The sequence below is a fragment of the Aulonocara stuartgranti genome, assembly GCF_965226115.1.
Source record: "Aulonocara stuartgranti genome assembly, chromosome: 22".
Classification (NCBI taxonomy): Eukaryota; Metazoa; Chordata; class Actinopteri; order Cichliformes; family Cichlidae; genus Aulonocara; species Aulonocara stuartgranti.
In genome coordinates this window covers 22,785,784-22,807,028 of record NC_138957.1, presented here as the reverse complement: position 1 = coordinate 22,807,028, position 21,245 = coordinate 22,785,784, and the positions used below count along the sequence as shown (strand labels likewise).

Sequence of the window (21,245 nt, the reverse complement as noted above, 5' to 3'; positions counted from 1 at the left end):
TTATCTGTAAAAAACAGAAACTGAAAATGAAAGCAGAACTTAAAACGGCGAAAGGGCCTGTGAGTCTGACCGGTGAGCCCACCGGAGAGATAAAGGTAATTATTGGAAACAGTCTTGTGGTTGTTATCCATGACGCACGTATGCTAACACACCCCAAACTCGAGACAGAGCAACAGACCTGCATCGTTGTATGCCATGCAATCATCTGCTTGTCAAAAAAATATTTATTGTTGGGTTTTGTTTGTTTGTTTGTTTGTTTGTTTTACCACTGAACTTGCAAACGTGAATTTATCTTTACAGCTACAGAACTTTCTGTAGCAATGACACATGGCAACAAAGTTTTGAGCCAAACTTGTAGAGATTCGAGATGACAAAGCAGTGAGATACGTCAAGATGCGTTCCAGAAATAAAGTTTCAGGTTCTGAACACTGCGGTGACAGTTACTCGTTACCTTCAGAGGTGGCGCGCCGTGATCGTATAGTGGTTAGTACTCTGCGTTGTGGCCGCAGCAACCCCGGTTCGAATCCGGGTCACGGCATTTTATCCATAATCAATAGGCGTTTTCTTGAGGAAATTTAAGGAACATCTTTGTTAAATTCATAATAGAAATAAAGAAAGAAAAGATAAATCACAAACCAAAACACGTTTACAATCCATTGGACCATGAAAGCAAGTTACACACTAATGAACTTCCACCCTAAACTCTTCAAAAGTTGATTCTGTTCATCTGGACCCTAAACCGCACACTTCAGTTTGAAGGGTGTAAAACGACTCCTAAAGTTCTTTTTAATGTCGGGGTGACGATGCCTCACTATATGTCACACCATTCCTACAATCAGCCGTCTTGGGTGGCCAGCCGTGATCGTATAGTAGTTAGTACTCTGCGTTGTGGCCGCAGCAACCCCGGTTCGAATCCGGGTCACGGCACACGCTTTTGAAGCAAATATTATCACACACTGTAAATCAGTAACGGCGGAGAGACGGCTTTCATATGAGCAAAGTACAAATTCTACATTTAGCAAAGCAAAAATGAAACAAGGCTCAGGTGTGTAAATACCTTGCGTATTTTTTCTCAATGTGCCACCTCGTCGGTCGTTCATTTCACATAACAAGAAGCTTTCTGAATTACTTGCATACATAAAGAGCGCTTACTATTATATGGAATTACCAGAACCTCTATTCATTCCACTTTAGAGCTCCGTGGTTTATTTTACGTGAATCGTCCGTATTGGACCACCTTTCAATCATAGATTCCCTTTTATGGCCATAGAAACAACAACTGTTTCCCCTATCAGATCCAGAAGTCACTGTAAACCACAAGCGAGAGAACATAAAACATATAATAATAATGCATTTGATATCCAGACATGAAATATCAATTAAAGCTAAATATACTGTACTGAAATTTAAAACCTATATAAAATCCAAAATAAAGTGTAATAACAATCACTGACCAGCAGATGTCGTGTGTGACCCTGTGTATAAAAGCAAGACGCACACTGTAAATTCATTAGTGAAGTACTGGTATAAGAAAGACTAATGGGCCAAACCTTGTTAGGTTTGATTAATGAATCAGCAGGCCCTGACACTGTATTATTTGCCAAACAGACACATGCGTATACAGTCAACAGCCAACACCTATTGCAGAGGCAAGGTGGGCACCGGGATTATAGCCCAGATCTCCGAGGAAAAAAAGGCTCCAGATTCCTCCACATCAGCTGTAGATTTCACTGTAAGTCACAGTTTACAAAAGTCTCTAGTCTCGGAGTTTAAAGGGGGGCTGACTAGTCTGGTTTATATTGTTCTTGTATTCCTGCACCAAGGGTTTTTTGTTGTTGTTGTTGTTTGTCTTTCTCAAACAAATGGTCTCAAATACCCTGCTTGGCATTCTTTCACAGGAGTTAGTTGTTGGTTTTGAGGTGTCTGTGGAAATACTGCATTATTATGTAAAGTGGGTGCTGTTTAGGGAACCTTATCTACTGGCTATCTACATTAGCACAAATGCATGTACATGTGGAAGGGCCCATTCTTTATAATGATAATGACATTTGCTACCTTAAAGGGGATGTGCTGTACTAATTTTCAACTGCATTATTTTCATGGACTTTAGAAGAGTACCTGCGCTAAACTCACAACTCAATATTGATGTTATTTACTTTGATGTTTATATTGATGTTATCTTATACTGATCTTGGATCAGGTCATCATCTGTCTGTGACGGAAAGTTGTTGACTTCAAATGGCATTATAACCCTTCCCAGACTGATGAGCGCCAATAGTCGCTTCTATAATATCAATGCTGATAGTTTATACACACAGACCAACAAACTGCCAAAACTTCTGCTTTCATAGGGGCTTATTAACATTTACATTTACATTCTGATGTTTTTGTCATTAGTACAGTTTTTTAAGTGTAGGACATCCAAAGTGGAATTTGTTACATTGTTACTACGAGTTACTACGCAATTAAGTTAAGGGACGCGCTAAATGTTCTAAACCTGGATACAACAAAGCGGCTACATTTGTAAGATTTTAAGTATCTACACATTCATTCATTCATGAGTTGCTGGTTTGTGTTTTGTGTGCCTGCGGGCAGGCTTTTCCTCCTCTCACTCTCTCCCCCCTCTTTCTCTTTTTCTCTCCCAGAAGCAGCCATATTGGAATGCTGGATGTGGAGAGGGGAAGCAGGAACAGGCGACGAGAGGGAGAGCGAGAAGGGGGAAACGGTCAGGAGCGAAAAAAAAAACGCTATCTGAAAGTCCTTCCAGCTCTACAAGTGAAAATAACGGAATATTTACCGACCCTGCACAGCTTCTGTCGCCGGTAAAATCAACTCAAACCTCTCGGACGTCACCTGGAACAAGTCAGCGTGAGTGATGTTGTGTTTTGGGGGGATTATTTCAACAGCTAAAAGATATTACGGGAGATGCAGTTGGGTTACTGTTCAGTTCTGGCTGGCGCTAGCTGTTTCCCTGCCCCAAGTATTTGGACTAATTTACTCACTTATTATTTGGGAAGTACCGGATAAGTTAGCTTAGCTTTAGGGCACCGTAACTAGGACATAGTTTACCTTTCGCTAAGTTGGAAAATAAATGTGACCTACTGCCACCAAACTCGTCGCCTCGGTCACATGGAGTGAATGTAGAGTGTAAGTTACGGTAAATAGTTGAACCGGATTAACCTACATTTATCTCCAGAATTACTTTACGCATTTGTTTGTCCTCATTCTCCCGGATTCAGCTGCTGCTTTACCTTGATTGACCGAACTTAACTGAACTCACATACTTTCCACCTTAAAAGAGCACTTATGTTTCGTTTCCTCCTGTAAGAGTGGAGAAATTCATAATAGTAAGTTTTTCTCAGTGTTTATTGGCCACACGTTTTTTATAAGATTTAAGATCTGATGTGACACGACTGCAATTCGTTTTTCCCCTTTTAACCAATAAGCTAATGCAGCATAACAGGGGCAGAAGGCCAAGAGCTATGCAGGAATATACAGCCATTCATTGATTACTTTTGATAAACAGTTTCAGGCTTTCCCCTCAATCTAAGTGCCAAGTTGTCTTATTTTTATCTTACATATGGGATTTCCTCGTTTTCTTTTAACTTTATGTAGCTTTAAATGGAAAAGTGATAGTTTTGATGGTTGTTAATCAGAGAAAATAAGATATTTGAGAGCATTGTATTGACTTGTAACCTTTTTTGGCCTTCTGGGGACTTCTCAGAGAGTTCATGAAGAAATAACCAGTTAAATCCATGGAAAATTCACGAAGATTAATTTTGTCCCTATGTTATGAACAGTCATTATATATGGACGCTATGTGTATATATAATAGGGGCATAAGCAGTCAGTGTAAAGTTGGACAAACTGTCAAATGCAAGTGAATCCCCTCAAAAGCAGCATACTCCGTTCTTTATGTTCCCAAGTGTGAAAGAGCTGCAGTGCTGAGCTTGCCAATCCTTCATATTTCACATGCAAGAAAATGCTAATGAATTAAAGTATCCTGAGGCCACTCAAGCTTTAAACCAACAGTATACTAATAAGCGTGCAGTCCTGCATATGAATATTTTTCAATCTGAAGCTCTGAATTGTGTACTAATAAGATCCAGGGCTCTAAATTGCAGTTACATTACAAATACTTTTGTTTTATTTCTTAATTATTGAATATTTTGATTCTTTAAATTCATTTCTGTCCTCTTTTACTGACAGACTGATTTACTTATTCACATTGTGCATTCCTGGTATTTGAATAATGGCTCTTCTGATGAGATAAAAGTCGTTGCCGGGACGACATCCTTCAGGCACTACCTCCTACACCGCAACAGCATAGTTTTAAAGCTTGTCAGATGCACATTTAGTTCATAATATCATCTGCAATTGGCTGTTAAATAAATTTTCCTCAGGTTTGATTGTGAATGAGACCTCTTTGCCAAGCAGCTTATCCACCCAGTGGGCTTGTATTCACTTAGACTCCAGCTGCATTCATTCAGCTCCCTCACCATGACCTAAGTGCTTAACCACTTGAATAGTGGTCTTAAGCTGGAAATCGGTATCTACCACAATCAGTTTTTGTGGATATTTGGGAGGCAGATAACACGCGAGTGGGTCAGATGTGAAATCGGTCCGATTTGATTACATTAAAATTCTTTCCAGTCATGCTTGCTTGAGCCATGCGGCGATAGAGTCTAGCTGCTGTCTACTAATTTGGCATCATAAGACCAAATCCATTATCTCAAGTAGAAACATGTCATTACACTCAGTATGTGAAACGAGTGGAAAACAACGTTGTTTTTCTCAAAATATCTGGGAAATTCCTTGATATGGCACTTTAGGTTGGCTCTCAGCATTTATACCTTTGACTGCTGTTAAAAAGTTACTGCTTTCAGTTTTTTTTCTTGTTTTTATTGAAATGAATGAATTTACTTTTACAGAGTCCAATAAATGGCTGCACCTTTTCTGGTCTGAACCTTCTACAGCCTGGTCTACAGCAGGCTAATACAGGCGTGGCAGTGGTGTGTGTGTGTTTCTGTGTGTGTAAATTGCGGCGCAGTGCAGGAGGCCTGTATTTATAGAAACACTTGACTACACTCAGAGACCTTACAGCAGCAGTGTACCACATTGCAGAGAGCTGTACTGTCTTTTCCTCTCCTGCAAGGTTTGTGCACTCTTTTTAGTTGTGGTGGGGTGTGTACTGAGTTTTGAAAAGGTTCTTCATACCGTCTTTGTGTTGCACTAAAATCTGTTTTAGTCTAGGCCGACTGCAAAAACAGGCAGACAAGACGGTAACAAAGCTGTCGGTCTCGCGTCTTTTAAATTGCAGTACGTGGTGCGACTCATAAGCGATAGCAGTCATTGCAGACACACATTGTGCATGTTGAGGTATGCAGAGTTCCTGAATGAGAGTGTGCTTGTGTCACGAGGAATCAGTAAGACTTAATGAAGTAATCTGAGCAGAACGGGGGCGTTGGCAACTGTGCTTGTTTCATTGCTTGGTTTGGTCCTTTTTGAATAAGTTGTACTGTTTTCCTAGCAGACAGGGTGGCCCTCTTTTTTTCTTGTTTTCCTCCCAATGATTGGCTGCATTGTACCTGCTGTGTAAATATATGCAGCTGTGGCAGGTCTAAACTCCTTTTCCACACAACCTGCGCAAATCAACGATTCCTATTTGCAAGCTCACCTCAGGAAAGAGAAAAAAAAAAGAAGAAAAAGTGTGTGTTTAAGTGTCCCAAATCTGTAAATTCAGCTTCTGTCTTCTCGCTGAACTTATTCCCTTGCATCCTGCATGTGGTTTTAGCTGTGAAGGAAAATAAGTGTGTGTGTGTGTGTGTGGAGTGTTTGCACAGGAGACGAAAAGAACAGTCATTCCCTTTACTTGTGGATTGGCTGCATTCAGGAAGCAGACCCCACACCCCTCCACACACACACACTAAGAGCACTTACTGTACATCCTAAAGCATGCTGTGTCCCTCAGGAGCTCAAAGGAAAACGCCCTCCTCCTCTCAGAAGCAGGAGAACCACTCAGACTCCAGCTGGTGTTGATGTGTGTGTCGTTGTGCGTCCTTGTTTGTGGGTTGCTTTTTGCTTTGATCGTGATTGAGATTGCTCAAGAAAATGCAGATAATTGTCTTGGGTTTGTCAGTTAGAAATGTCTCTGTAGTCCCTTAAAAAGTTGGGTTTGAGAAAAGTGTGTGGACATTCTCATGGTTAAAAATGTATGTTTGCTAAGCTTATAATGCCCAGATGACACCTTCTTCCACCTACATGTGAAGGCATGTGGATGGGTTTGTGTATTGTCTTAGCAGAGTGTGAGCGTGTAAACCTCTGCCTGCGCAGATTTACACACTCATATAATCACTGTTAACAACTATTGGCTAGTGGCTATGATGTGACTGATTTCTGGTCATGTTTTCCTCATCAGTCTGCTTATAAGATTAATTATTTCCCCTATTGTTCTGGGTTTCTTTAGTTATTAAAACACAATACTATGAAGTTGAGGAATTTTTTTTTAAAATAAATTTGTGAATACTGATCTTAAGGAAGCAGATGTTGGAATAGTGCCTTGATTAATAATAATAATAATAATGATGGATACTTTATTGATCCCCATGGGGAAATTACTTGTTTTTCTCTGCATTTGACCCATTCACTCAGTGAAGCAGTGGGCAGCCCACTAAGCAGGCGCCCGGGGAGCAGTGTGTAGGGACGGTACCTTGCTCAGGGGTACCTCAGGGTAGCCGTTAGGTGGATTCGAACCGCCGACCTTCCGATCATGGGGCGACCACTTTACCTACTGAGCTATCCCTGCCCCCCCATTGATGGATTATTCCATCTGTTTAAGACTGTGGGTATTTTCTTATGAAAATCAGCCCCAACAGCTAACAGATACTGTGGCCCTGAACCTTTCTACAAATTCTCTGACAGAGGTTGATATGAGAATGCCAATGTCCGAAACAGCCAAAGGTATCATTAAATAGTATTTAACCTATCTGCTCCCAAACATAGCATCTCTCTGGTGTCTGAATGTGGCTGTTTTCTTTGGTAGTGCAGGTAATCGGGGGAAATTAGGGTGCAGCGGTGGAAGCATCCATGGGCAGCCTCGAACTCCCTGTCTACCTACAGAGAGTGTTTATTGTCACATGATGGCGAGTGTTAAAAACAATGAAGTGTCAACTGTAGCCACAGTCTGTGCTTGGCGTTCTGTATTTTTATTTTTTTTTAAATCTTTGTACACAATGTACACAACCGCAGTGGCATAAATTAAGCATAATAGTCATTCAAGGTACTGATTGGGCGTCCAGTGCCCTGCTATCTGCGTGCTCTATCGAATCAGCTTTGCCCCCAATAAGAACATGCATATTTTCAGTAGTGAGAACTGTCTTCTGCTGTGTCTTACATGTGAGAGAGGAGCGCTTCAAACAGTGTCCTGCCTTGACATTTTCCAGGAGTCATGTGTGAAAACGACTGCTGTCACATATTCTTCAGCAAAGCATCCTGTGAACAGATCGTGACATGGCAACACTTAAACAGGGAGCCACAACATAAGACCGTGGACAGTTTTATTGTCATCTGGACTGAGTTTTAGAAATGTTTAGCACCGTCCACATCTAAAAAATGTTCTCGCTGTGCGTCACTTTATAGCTAGTAGTTGGTGACTAGTGGATATCCTAATGTAGCTAACGACTGCTCCTGTGTCTGTCAGCGTCACTGCCATTTGTAATTGCTTATAATGGCTCTTCTAAAAGTTTAGAGAAGTTTAATGCGGGATCCTTCCCCTTTGCTTTGCTGCTGGCTACTACACATAACTGAATGTCATTGACATCAAATGTTGTCTGTTTGCTACTAGTCATTTCTTGTGTGGATGCTCCATTATAAAAAAACATTGTGTATGTTACACAGTACAAGTGAACCGGTTTATTGACAGAGCTGAATCTCAATGTCTACGTTTGCACTGCACTCCAAGTGTAGTTTGCTTGCTGCAGCTGAAACTTACTACAATGGCAGGAAATGACATCATAGTTAATGACTTGCCCCTCCTTGGGGCATGCACACACAAGGACAGTCTCACACACACACATACATACACACTTGGAGTGAGGTACCTTCGGTCATGCAGGTCACTGGTGCAGCATGTCAGCTAGTGATGAATGGAACTGAAATGCAGTGATTCCCTCTGGCGTAGAGATGCGAGTGTATGTGTGTGTATTTGTGTGCCTGTGTGTGCACAGTTGAACCAAAACGACTCGAGAAAAACTAATAACTGTTCTCACATTCCGTTAATTTTCCTCTGAGCTGTAACTGAAGTGTTGAAAATAACAATTAAAACCACAGATATTGTGAATCAGTTGCCCCTCTCCCACTTGGTGTGCGTATGTGTGGTGTTTGAGCGAACAGTGTAATTACACTGCAGTGAGTCAGAGGGGGGAGAGAGAAAGAAGTAATTGTTGGGCTTTGTCATATAGATGGAGAGAAAAGATGTGGGAGGAGGAGAAAGCTGGGTGGAGAAGACAGAACATTTTCTGTGTTTGTGCATAAATGCAGAAAACGTGACCTTTTTTCTACTAAACATCAACCAAAATATCTTCTTTTACCTTCATATGCAGGATGTTTATCTTCACCTTGGTGGGTTCCTCTTACCTCCTGCTGTGTGGGTTTATTTGTCCAGTTGTTCGTTGCTCTGGTATCTCGGGATATGTTTCAGACGCCACTTCCTCTTCGTTCAAGCAAATGTTGTCGATAGTTACATGAGAAAATCAATACTAATAATACTCATCTCTGCCGTTTTAAATACAAATGGGGTTTCTGGCAAGCGGTTTGGATTACCAGATTGACTGGAAACAGGGAGAACAGCTAATGTGGCTATGTCTACAGGAAGGAAACAAAAACCTGTTTGGTTTAAACATCAGAAACCGTCTTTAAGTATACTGGCATGCAGAGTGTCTCAAAATTCTCTAGAAAGCGAACGTGAAGGTCCCAAACAAGTGTGTTGTTTCCTGATGAGCAGTGCACTCACTGTAAATGGTAATCTTCAGATGGCCACCTTTATTCTTCAACTCTCTTAGGCAATTTTTAGCCCTTCATTTGTGCAAAAATACAATTTTCATGTCTGACAAACTGTGGAATAATTGGCATTTTTCATAGAATCAACTAAAGAAATGGGAACAAATGATGTGTTTTGGGGGTGTTAGTAACAAAGTGCCCAAAAATAGTTTATCCTTTGAGCCAGTAACCTTTGTTAATCTTGAATTGTTGGTGGCATAACAAAAAAACAAACAAAAAAGCATTCCTCTGAAAATGATCAGGTACACGGACTGGACTAAAAAATCAGCATCCAATGTCCAAAGGGAAAAAATTGAAATAATTTCAGAAATCCCGGAGAGCTATTCTTCAAATCCACCTTAAAAAACAACAACAACAAAAAAAAAACCTCTAAGAAAGCCTACTAGATGTCTGCTTAGACGTAAAAATATAAAGAAATGAGGGGTGGCTCTAGACTTTTGCACAGTGCTGTATCTGTATCACAGTGCTGGAGGTTCTCTTTGGGTCCCAGGCTAAAACATTTGTTTTCTATCCAGGAAAAGCCCTAAATACTAACAGATCCAGATGTAATGAATATTTTTAAACTTTTTTATGTCTGATTTTTGGCTAAGAGAATGCATGTGCATGAGATGGCTAAACAATTAAATAATGTCTTCATCGTGTGTGTTACAAGACATGTTTGCTGTAGTGTGGTTATTATTTTTAAATGATTCTCCCTTTGCTTTCCTCTTCATATTGACACATGCATAACAACATCCCTAAAGCTCAAGTAAGCTCAAGAACTTCAGTTTCCTTTACAGTGAAAGCCACACATGCACTGAGAACAGGACCAAAGCAGTCTTCAGTGTCTGTTTGGCCAATCATATGATCTCATTTGTTCACTAGATCCGTGCACAGCCACACACAAACATAAAAAAAAAACACAGTCATGGTGGATTATAAGGGGAAACACACAATGATGAGCAAAGAAACACCTGGATGAAAGCCATAGGTATGACATCACACTCAGAGGCTGGTATGCTACCATAAATTAGTGTGGCTGAGGTCAGATGTGGGTGTGATCCCACAATGTCTGCTTGTGGGTCAATGTATATGTGTCTGTCTGTGAGATTAGTCACCAGCAGGCGCACTCCGGTAACAAAGGTTCATTGAAGACTTGTTTGGAGGCTGTCTGCCTCTCCCTCTTTCTTTGTCTGGAAAAATGTTTTTGTCATTATATCAGCAGTAGCATTGCACAAAATACTTGGAAAGCCTTTTTTTCTTCTTGTAGCAGATGGGATCATTTTGCTGAATAAAATCCAGCATCATAGACATTTAATGGCTACAAAACACGCTTTATTAGACCACTAAAGCTGCTCCTTTTATGTCATCATATGGAAAAATTTGGAGGTGAGACATGTATTTGACGGGTTTTGACTGTTGACATTAAATAGGGGGTCATTTCATCACTTATAAACCCAGAGGGTAAAATAAGCAGGGAAAAAACATGAGTAGTGGTTCTCAAATTGTGAGCTTCATGCCCCTAGTGGGACATTAAGGTACTGCAGGTGGGCTATGACTGGTCATTTATAATTAATAGATTTCAAAAGAAATAATTCTACTGAAATTTTTTTACATTTTAAAAAATTTAAATTGGTGTGAATATATAATTTTAAGCATTAAACATGTTTCGAGTGGCTGACAGTTGCATTGGATCTTAAAAAGTTCTCGTAACATTTCAGCACATGGACTACAAGCAAAGCAACAAATCTAAAATATAGTTCCAAACACATGATGCAAACCCATAAATTCAGTAAACGAAATAATTCATAATATAAAAATATAAAATACATGAGAGGTGAGAAAGTTGAAGCCTGAAATGCCAACATGTGAGTACTGCCACAGTTAGCTGAATAGCATTATGTATTGGATAACATCTACAGTCTACTCACTTCATCAAATAACAACTTGCGATTTAATGAAAACATTTTAATTGCCTGAACTTTTACACACAGGACAAATTAATGCGTTGTGTCAGCAGTTTAGGTAGACCACACCATAAAGGCTAGCTAGTTATGAGCCGAACTAGAGTAAAAACAGCCTACAACAAGTAGCCTCCATATTATAGTTTGAAACTATATAACTGGAAAGATAACGCGCTGGGCTTTTTAAAACTCTAGTATCTTGCAGTTATGTGTTACGCCTGCACGATAAAATCTGTAACACATCAGTCACACTAACATTTATCCAAACCGTGAGAGGCCGTTTTGTTGTCTGTTGCTTATCTTTCTATTGAAGATTGAGCTTCCTTTGTTGTTGTTTGTTATTTTGGAAAAGTGGAACCACAGTGGCAGTGGAACCCTGTTAGAACCCGTGTTTTATTTTTACGTGGATGGCTGCGGAAATGTTGGATGCCTTGGTGAGAGAGAGCACGGCAAAGAAAAGACGATCCCTTGGCCAATATATTGGGTGGAAATATCAGGTCCTGACATTTTTATGGTTGTTACTTTGACACCTATCACGGTCAGGTGGTTTTAATGTCGAGGCGTGTATCTGTTTGTATTACAGGTTATTTGAAAATGCATTGCCACTAGAGGGTGATGTTAGCACACCTCCTCTCAAAGAAAGGATGCCTGCACTGAGCAAGCCAGAAAGATGTAAGGACCGAGCTTAGAGCCACCTTCTAAATGAGAGTCAGAGCAGGGCTGTGTGTGTGTCTTTGTGTGACATCTTGGCCCACTAATCCAGTGGCCCATTAATCTGCTTTACTCCTGAGCAACTCTCGTGTTGTCTGCCCGCCTGTTTGCTTGATTTTGTGTGCGTGCGTGTGTGAGAGCTTGACTCTGCCACGGTTCATAGACTTTGCTGAGTGTCCAGTGTGACAATATACTGTGACATAGTGGATTTAATATTAAGGATCAGTGATAATCTCTTTTGATTTCATGGCACTTGGAAAACAGCCATATATAGAGAAGTTCCAGGGACCAGATTTCTGCTTCACTTCTGATGTTCATGCTTGCACAAACTTACTAAGCTTGACATCCTTTATAGCCCTGAGTAGTTTAACTTCAAGCAATCTGTCTTTGAGTCTGGAAATAAATGGCATGACCTGAGACAGCAGACTATTGCAAGCGTGACTGTTTGATTATAGCACTTGACATTCTTATTATTGATTCAGATGTTTTGGGGTGCTTCATCACGCTGCGTATCTGGCAGGAAATCAAGTGCAAATGCGTAAAATCTTAAAATTAAGGCAGATTTCCATGATTATTAGTTGTAAAGCCTAAAGCCTCAATTACACTTTCTGCTCCACATGATTAAAATTTTATCGTTTGCCAAGATCTGTGAGGGTTTGCGAGTGCCAACAAATATGTGAGCGCAGGTTTTTGCAGACGCGTACTATATCAAAGTTTAAACACAATCCCGCATGTCTCTTGTCCATGTTTTTGGGCGTAAGGGCAACGTAGGATCAGTGATGTCAGGATACAAATAACCTGATAGAAAATCTCAAAGAACTACCAAAAAAATAAGCGCATCTTTTCAACTTATAATCGCAAAACTTTAATATCCCATTTAACATATTAGTGTTTGTTCTCCTTTGCTATTATGCCAGTTTGATTTATGAAGTAATCAGTTGGTTTAAGCCCATTTGGATGAGGAGGTGGCTTCATACTCCTCTATGTCTCTGCGTGGAAGTTTATTACAGTATAATTGGATTAAGTGTGTAAAGTCGGTGGAACAACTGACTGCAAGTCCCCGTGTCTCTTTTTTTTTCTGCTCCAAAGATGGATGATTTCTGCGGGACGGTGTCGAGTTGAAAACACTACATTATGACTAATTGAGTAACACCACAGGGGGGGGCATGTGTGTGACAGGCAGAATAGCCAAAGGGAAAGCAATGCACACACATTCATTTTCATTTCTCTTATGTCATTCTCAGCTGTGTCTTTTAGCAATTATCTTTTTTCAGTTTGTTCTTATTGATATTTCTGCACGGTTTTCTCTCATTTTACTCCCTTTTTTTGTTCATGTCGTCTTGCAGTTATTACATCATTTCTTATGTCTTTCCCACCTCACTTGTTTTGCCTCTATCTCCTGTACATCTGGTTCCCTCTCTCCCCCTCCTTCACTCTCCTGGGGACAAAGACACCCACGTCTCCTCCTCCTTCCTTCTTTTCTCTCTTCCTTCTCCCTCCCCCCTTTCACATCCATAGGCTGCCTACTGCTCCGCTTTCCCTCCCTCCTTTGGTTCTTCCCTCCACTCGAGTCCCACTCCTCATGCTGCTTGCTGTGTATCTGTGTGTGTCAGTGTAGTAGAGGTTTGTAGTAGAGGGGGGAGGCGGAGGCTGTGAGCTTAAGTCGGCATTATCCATCATTACAGAGTCAGCTGGCTAGCACAGCGCTAGCCCAAAGACCACAGAAGCTGGGGCTTTTCCCAATTTAGCTGTCCTTTAGAGGAAGATTGGATCTCTTCTCTTCTCTTCTCTTCTCTTCTCTTCTCTTCTCTTCTCTTCTCTTCTCTTCTCTTCTCTTCTCGATATTAAATGGAAGGACTATACCATGGTAAGGCTTTTAACATGCTGTTGTATGCAAATTCTTTTTTCTTTCTGCGTTAAACCATTATATGCATGTATGTTTATCCATATCTAAGAACTTTTTAGGCATTGACTGCCTAAAAAGTTGAAGTAGTTGTGGATTTGTGTATGTGTGTGGTCACTATCGCATTCAAACACACAGTGTCAGAGTGGTTTAGTTCTTTTGGCTTCTTGCTGTCATTACTTTGAATAACTATTATAAACTAAAAATTATTGCTGGTAAGTGCGGTTTTCTGCTGGTTATAATAAATATGATGATAAAGACGAGCAGAGGAGGGGCTGTAAAGAACGCTTTAGTGGTTCATATTGGTTTTGGTTTTAGGTCTGGAGCAGGTTCTACTAATGTGAAGGTTAGTGGTCCAATCCCTGGTCCCCTGGTCTGCATGTAGACATGCTCCCCAGTGCATACGCTGGTGTGTTTGTAATAGATATACACAGTGTTCAGAATAAAGTGCTGTGTGAATGTGGCATGGAAACTGGTTTGAAAAGTGTTATATAAGTACTAGTGCACTACTAAATGACGATGAGCAGGAGGAAGAGGGCAGAACACCTGTGAATACACATGCTTACTTATTTACAGTCGAGCTGAGGCAATTAGTTCAATTAATCAGATTAATTGCTCAAATTGTTCAACAAAAATCATGAGCATTTGTTGGGTTTCAGACACACACACACACACACACACACACACACACAGATTTGAACAAAACAAAATATTTCAAGGCATTATTTTTGAGCACTAAATGGAAGATTGATGATAATTGCTATCTTTGTGCAGTCCTATTTGAAACCCTATTCATTAAATAATCTTCTCTCTTATCCACCTAAGTGTGTGGTTTTTTGTATGTAGGAGGCTTCAACTTCAAGTGTGTGTGTGTGTGTGTGTGTGTGTGTGTGTGTGTGTGTGTGTGTGTGTGTGTGTGTGTGTGTGTGTGTGTGTGGGAGGAAGGCAGTACGTGTTTGTGTTTGAATACACGTGTGCATCCCAACATAGTTCCCACTGCAGGCCACGTGGCTTCGTGTAGGTGTTGGTGTGTATTTGTGTAAGTGTTCTCTCCCTGTTTGTGTATTCTGTGTGCACATGTTGGCATGAACTAACAAGTCCCCTGCAGCGTTTTGTTTCTGGGTTAGATCATCTATATTTTAGTGTGTATTAAACATGTCGATCTGTGCTTATAGTGGATGGAAATTCTTCTAAAGAGGTATCTCTTAACAACTTTCCTCCTTCACACGTTCATGAAAAATGAATGCAAGCAAGGTGCTGCTCCTTTATCTGCGTTAACATTAAAGAAGCTGAGCTGGCGATCAATTACCTCTGATTTCCGGTAGAGTCACAAATTAGTTGTGTTTAATTTGTAGAGTACATCCAGAAACAACAGTTTGACCCAGGGGTGCTCACACTTTTTCCGCATGTGAGCTACTTATAAAATGACCAAGTCAAAATGATCTACCCACTACAAAAATCCAAAACATATACTTATTTATAAATATATTGAGGATTCTTTATATCTACAATGTATATACATGCATAACCGCAATATCCAATATTTCACAACACAATTAACTATGTAAATTTTTTGTCATTACCTGAGTTTACTCTGATGACTTGCACTGAATTGAATCAGCCAGGGATGCATAGTCCGGACAGTAGCTGCTGATGGCCAGGTTTAAGAGAAAAAACCGAGAGCTAAAAATTGGAGTTAACTCGCTGACTAGCTTGTCAGTTTTACTACACTTCGCGCCGCTGTTTGCGCATGCGCAGCGACCTAAGCGTCAGAAAAAATCTGATGTCATCTGACTGGCTTCCCTGTATCAATCAAGTGACGGGATGGATGATAGGCTGGCATCTATTTTTTTAATGCCATGCGATCTACCAATACTACCTTTGCGATCGACTGGTCGATCGCGATCGACGTATTGAGCACCCCTGGTTTGACCCATGTCGTCTAATCTGGCATCCTTTGGATAACGAAAAACTTCAATCAAAAAGGTGAAATGTTGGATTGAAAACTGTGTTAATAATGGATATGTAGTTAATTATACATGTTAGGACGCTGGTGCGCGGTCTGGTACAAATTGTACCATCTAACGATCATTAAGTAGAGCCACTAAAGCGCTTGAACTCAGTGGCCAATCAGAAATGAGAATTCATTTTCAGCCTTCCTCCCAGACAAGATAAAAGGCACATTCAATATTTAATGGAAAGTGTGATTTTCGCCTTATTCAGAAACATGTTTGTCTCTGGGTAAGCAAGTGTAGATATGTTTCACCCACAGCTGGGACTGCACTATAAACTGGGTATTTTTGTCACATTTGTTTGGATGTTTATTAAATAACACATACAACCCTGGCGTCATTTAAAGATTATTTTGAAGCGCTATCTCACCAGTTCACACGCCCTAAATCTGTTGATTTGAATTACGCATAGCGTATCTGCTCTGAGCGTGATACATTTAACATGCCGCTCCAGTAAGCCAGTTAGCTTTATCAGTGCACCTGAACGATACACACTCGAGTGAATGTGTGCGCTTTTGCAGATAAATGAGTGCAAGCAGTGATGCGTTAACGTGGCCTTATTATGTTTCATGCGTGTGGGGCTTATCTTGAGTTTGCCTCATCTGAGCGCGCGTGTGTGTGTGTGCGTGTGCAATGGATTTGACTTTGAATAATTGTCTGATGTTTATCTAAATGTGAATAATGATAATAAGAAAATATGTGTGTTTCTGATAGAACACAGAAACCTTTTACTGATATTCTTCATGTCTATATATTTATTCATGTATTTCAACTAGAACTGTAACTAAATTGAGTCATGAAAGACATCGACTGGGTGTCTAGCGCATATAAAGATGTCTCCATTATGTAAAACACACCGTAGCTCTTCATCAGAGCCAAAACTGTGCTTAGATCCTACCACGAGGCATTTTAAAGGCCAAAAGCGGTGTTTAAAAAAAAAAAAAAAAATGTGTGTGTTTATGTGTTGCTGTGCATTTGTATATGTGTGTCTGAGTGGCAGGTGTGATTGGTGCCTCAGGCGTTGTTGTTGCATCGTAAGACTGCATGCTCCAGTAACACCCCATTGTCCGGAGAGTTTCAAGCATACACACTCACACACACAACATATATACACACACTGCGTCTGAGACACCTGCCAGCACAGCTTGAAGGTTAACCATTAGGCACCAAGCAATGAGGCAGAACAGCTGGCTGTTCTCCTCAGGTTTAGTACACTTAATTTCTGCAGGAGTGTTTTTTTTTTTTGCTCTTCTGTGAGTCCTGCAGGATTGTCTCTTCAACCTTTTTATCCATCTCTGCATGTTTTATTTTATCTGCTTTTCCATCTAGGGTCACTGGGGTCTGGAGCCTATTCCAGCTAACATTGAGCGAGCCAATTTAGAGTCACTAATTAACTTAACATGCATGACTGTGGACTGTGGGAGGAAATCGGAGCACACAAGAATACTCACGTAGGCACAGGGAGCACATGCCACCTCCACACATAAAGGATCAAACCAGCCAGCAGGTCTGAATCAAAAACCTCCTCGTTGTTAGGTGACGGTGTTTAAACTGCACCTCCCTACCCATATGGAAAAGATATATATAAATCTTATAAAGTTTGTATCTTTCTTGTGTGAAACTTGTATGAAAAGCATATAAGAGTGAAAACAGATATAAGATCCCTTGAAAAATTATATAATGAAACTTGTATGTTTTGGATACTTACTAAAACAATGTATGAAAGTAATGAGAAAGTGGCCACTTTCATGAGTAATCACATATAAGTTTTTACTATTTCTTTTCCATATGGGTACTGCCCCCACTCTTTGGAGTTTAAGGAGACTTTCCTTATTCCGCTGTGCTTTCTAGACCTACAGACGCATGTTTTCACACAAATTTGCACGTACACTGAGAGCTTGTCAGCACAAGAATTAAGAAAGAAAATTATAGTTATGATTGTTACATTCTCCCAAAAGTTCAGGGGATGTTAGGAAAATAAAAGTGCTCTAGGGGAAAATCTATGGCTTAAGCAAATAAGATAACAGCTGTCAGGTCAAGATGTGACAAACGGAAGATATTGTGGTGACTGTCCAGTTCAGTGGTGATAAGCAAAAGGCCTAGCTGCTTTTTATTCATCCTGCTTTTGTGTAAAAACAATGCAGAACAGTTCTTAACACAGTTGTATTCAAGAAATAAACGTGAATTTGAATAATCTAATAAAGTTTTAGCATAAGAGCGTAAACACATTCTTAAATTCACATAAATCACAATGAAATTTGGTGTAACTTTCCTTGAATCCATTCATTAGCTCAGTAATGATATATGTCAGATTTTATTGTACATATTCAAACATCATCTCACTATAAGCTCAATAGGCATATGTAACAATACAAATTTTAATGTTAAATATACCTGAGAGGTCAAAATGTCATCATTAGGTGAAAAGAACTGCTGATGATGTGAAGTGAGATGATATTTTTTTAACTTCAATGTGATTGATTGAGGCGACTTCCAGTTACAGTGCAGGATAACAGTGATTGGCTAATAAGTAGACTAGAGGATTACCAAGGCAACTAGCCATCAGTGACAGTGATGTGCAGTAAGCGAATTTCTTCCTCTATGGATGGAGTTTAACTCCAAGACACTGGTGCTGTTAGTTTTCTACAGTGCTTAAGAGCGCCCGCTGAGGGAGAAATGCTAAACCCTTCAAAGTAAAAGCCCAGATATTTCTGGTTAGCACTTCCATGTTGGATTGCGTTATACTACAAGATAGCACAGTGTGAGTCCAGCTGGATGAGTGATACCTTGATTTGGTCAAACTTTTAAATTGAATGGCCTCAAATAAAAACAGGAAATAAAATACAGGAAGACTGTAGGTTTTTATTAATAGCTTAGCTTAGAGAAGCTGCTAAGCTGCTGTTACCAATAAAAGGAACAAAAAAAGCTTGAGATCTGAGAGAGAGGGTAAGTTAACTAGTCAATCCAAATAAAAAAAACAATAAAATAAAAAAAGGAACACAAAGCACACACTCCTTCAACCAGAGTGGTAAACATCAATAATCACACAGCCCAAACACTGCTTCAAGAAAGACATTGTGGCCTCCTCCTCTTCGTCCCTCACATTTACTCTTGAGGCTCATTGCTGAGTGGAGTCAGCTGTGCACAAAACGCTGCCTCCACAGAAATAGAGGTGGTACCTGAAACGGGAGGGAGAGAGGGCAGCACCACACACCCACACAACGAAACACAGCAGACCTGCTGTAGCTTTAACAGTAATGGTAAATCTCAATATTTTATGCTAAATGCTATTTCATAAACATGACAGTAAATGGCTTTTGACCAGAAGCTGGTTACAGTTTCCTTTTTTTAAGCCGTTTGTCTAATGCTTAAGCAAAGAAACAAAAGCAAAACCCTCCTCTCTCACTCTCTGACCTCTTAAACTATGAATTTTAACTTTAACCACTGATCTGAGACCAGTAGTCAGACAGACATTGCACAGCAGACTCTCTCATGATTGTTCAGTCTAATTGCAGCTCCTTAAAAACCTGTGATTAACATGCAATTATCCGCTGTTTGAAGACATGGAGATGGTGCTTGTGTGTCTGTGCTTGGAAATGCCCGTCTGTAAAGGTGTGAGCTGGTAGTTTTTGACTGCACATTTCATGTTTGGGTTTTTGGGCTTCTAGTGTAATACCAACTGGCAAGGAGCATGCACATCAGTCTGCCAATGTGCGGCAATGTGCGGGAGAAGACAGTTGTGTTGTTATTTGGGTGTGATTTAAATTCTTTAAACTGTATTAAATTGTATGCCATGGATTACAAAAAAGCCTCCTCTTTCTAAGCCAAAAAAGCACGACAGATGAAAAGGGAGTCTCACGATTACAATTTTTTGTTCCAGCATTTCAGGTGCTGTCTCATCTTGTTTCTAAGCCCTGAAAAGACCACTGTCTCCTATGGAGTCAAATGCAGACTGCAGCAATGCCAGCATTGTTGTGGATCTCAGACTACATAGCACTTAACCTTCCCTGCGCTCTTAACAGAGAGACATTGAGAAGCAAATGGAGACGCCGTGGAGCGCTGATAGCATCCAGGGGACAGATGGTGCTTATAGGTTTCAGGTCTATCTAGAGGTCATTATAGGGACTATAAAACAGAGTCTACCGTCATAAACTGGTCTATATCAGTTTACTCTGGTCTGTATTAGATACCCAGGATTAAGTTAACCCATTTATCATGGTGTGATATAATAATGGTTGTCTTTGATTTTCAAAGGGTGATACTTTGCAGATGAGGTGATTAGAAGAAATATACGTGCCTGCAGCTTAAAGTGGGCTCTGTTCTGGCTTCCCCGCTGATTGGGTCAAGAGGACATAGTATTGTAGGGTCTTCACCTTACAATATAAAGCGCCTTGAGGCAACTGCTGTTCTGATTTGGCGCTATATAAATGAAACTTAATTAAATTGGAGAGGAATGAGGTTTCCTAGAATTACATTATCAGTGAAAGCACTGCCACGATGTTATCTAATATGTCATGGTGCAATTTGATATGTCTGGATCTTCCCATGATAACGTCATGTTTGTTTTGTTGTGCAGTGCTATAGAATCACATACAGACCTCAGTTTATTGCAAATATTAATAATGGAAAACTGATGATTAATGTTGCCTCTGGTGAAGGTATATGCTGACAATTTTGCAATTCGAGTCATATTGCAGTTGGTCACCGGTGAGGTATGTGAATCTGTTTATTACCATCACCACTATAGATGCACGCATTCATAAACAGTACTGTGAGGGTTTCATGTTACACAGCATTTCAATAGCACACCCACCACGAATCACCTTGATGCCATTTCTTTCTTTGTGTAGATTTTCTTTCAGCCGTTACTTACATCATCTATGTTGACAGCCCCTGCAGTCGGTCTGTGGGTGCGTGTTTACCCAGTATTTTTCTGTAGATCAGGGTTTCCAAAGCACTTAGGCACTTATCCTTTTGCCCTCCACTACATGCAGCCCTATCATTGCTGTGACTCGGTGTCATGTTCCCAAAAGGCTTCTCCTAGACTTCCTGTGGGTGTGTGGGGACCTATAGAGTACAGTAATAAGAGTGGCACCGATACTTTTGCTTTTAGCCTGCTCGGCAGGATTTACCATTGACCATTGCTAAATGTGTTGTCAAGTCACATACCTTGTTTGTTGTAATGCATGAAAAATAAGGTGGCTTTATTATGCTTGCCAAGTTTTAAAAATAAAACCCTCCAAAAAAACATTTACCTGAGAAGCTTTGTTTTGCTTGATTAGTCTGACCAACTGTGTCTCCTCCTAACCACAGTCTGAATCCAGCCAGGACTTAAATTTCCTCCTGCACAATTAAAACAAAACAAAACATTAGTCTGAGCTTTAGCTCTTAGAAGCTAGTATTATGGTTTTCTGAATGTACACATAAATGTCTATGTGAGAGGGGTTATGGGAAACTGGCAGTTTCAGAGAAGAAGCTAAATAGAAGCAGCTAAACTCTGCAGCCTTCAGCACCATTGTATGTTTTATTGGAGCCTCCAATCAAAAGCAAAAAAGGTTCAATCACGCCCTGTAACATCCTGGTTTCACAGCTGCCCGATCTCGGTGAACAATAACCCCG

The 21,245-nt window shown here is 40.3% G+C and overlaps 1 protein-coding gene across 10 annotated transcripts in view; it reads left to right on the top strand.

Moving 5' to 3' along the window:
• The first annotated feature begins 1,608 nt into the window (after positions 1 to 1,608).
• Positions 1,609 to 21,245, top strand: part of ptk2aa (protein tyrosine kinase 2aa) — a 65,920-nt gene continuing 46,283 nt past the window's right edge. For 8 of the 10 annotated variants that reach the window (XM_082520965.1, XM_082520964.1, XM_082520963.1 and 5 more), the window contains exons 1-2: positions 1,609 to 1,732; positions 2,646 to 2,868. In XM_082520965.1, the coding sequence (XP_082377091.1) occupies positions 1,613 to 1,732; positions 2,646 to 2,868 (343 nt within the window). In that variant the 5' untranslated portion in view covers positions 1,609 to 1,612. Of the gene's footprint in view, positions 1,733 to 2,645; positions 2,869 to 13,359; positions 13,579 to 21,245 lie in introns of those variants that run through there. The other 2 variants (XM_082520967.1, XM_082520956.1) reach the window with 2 other exon arrangements.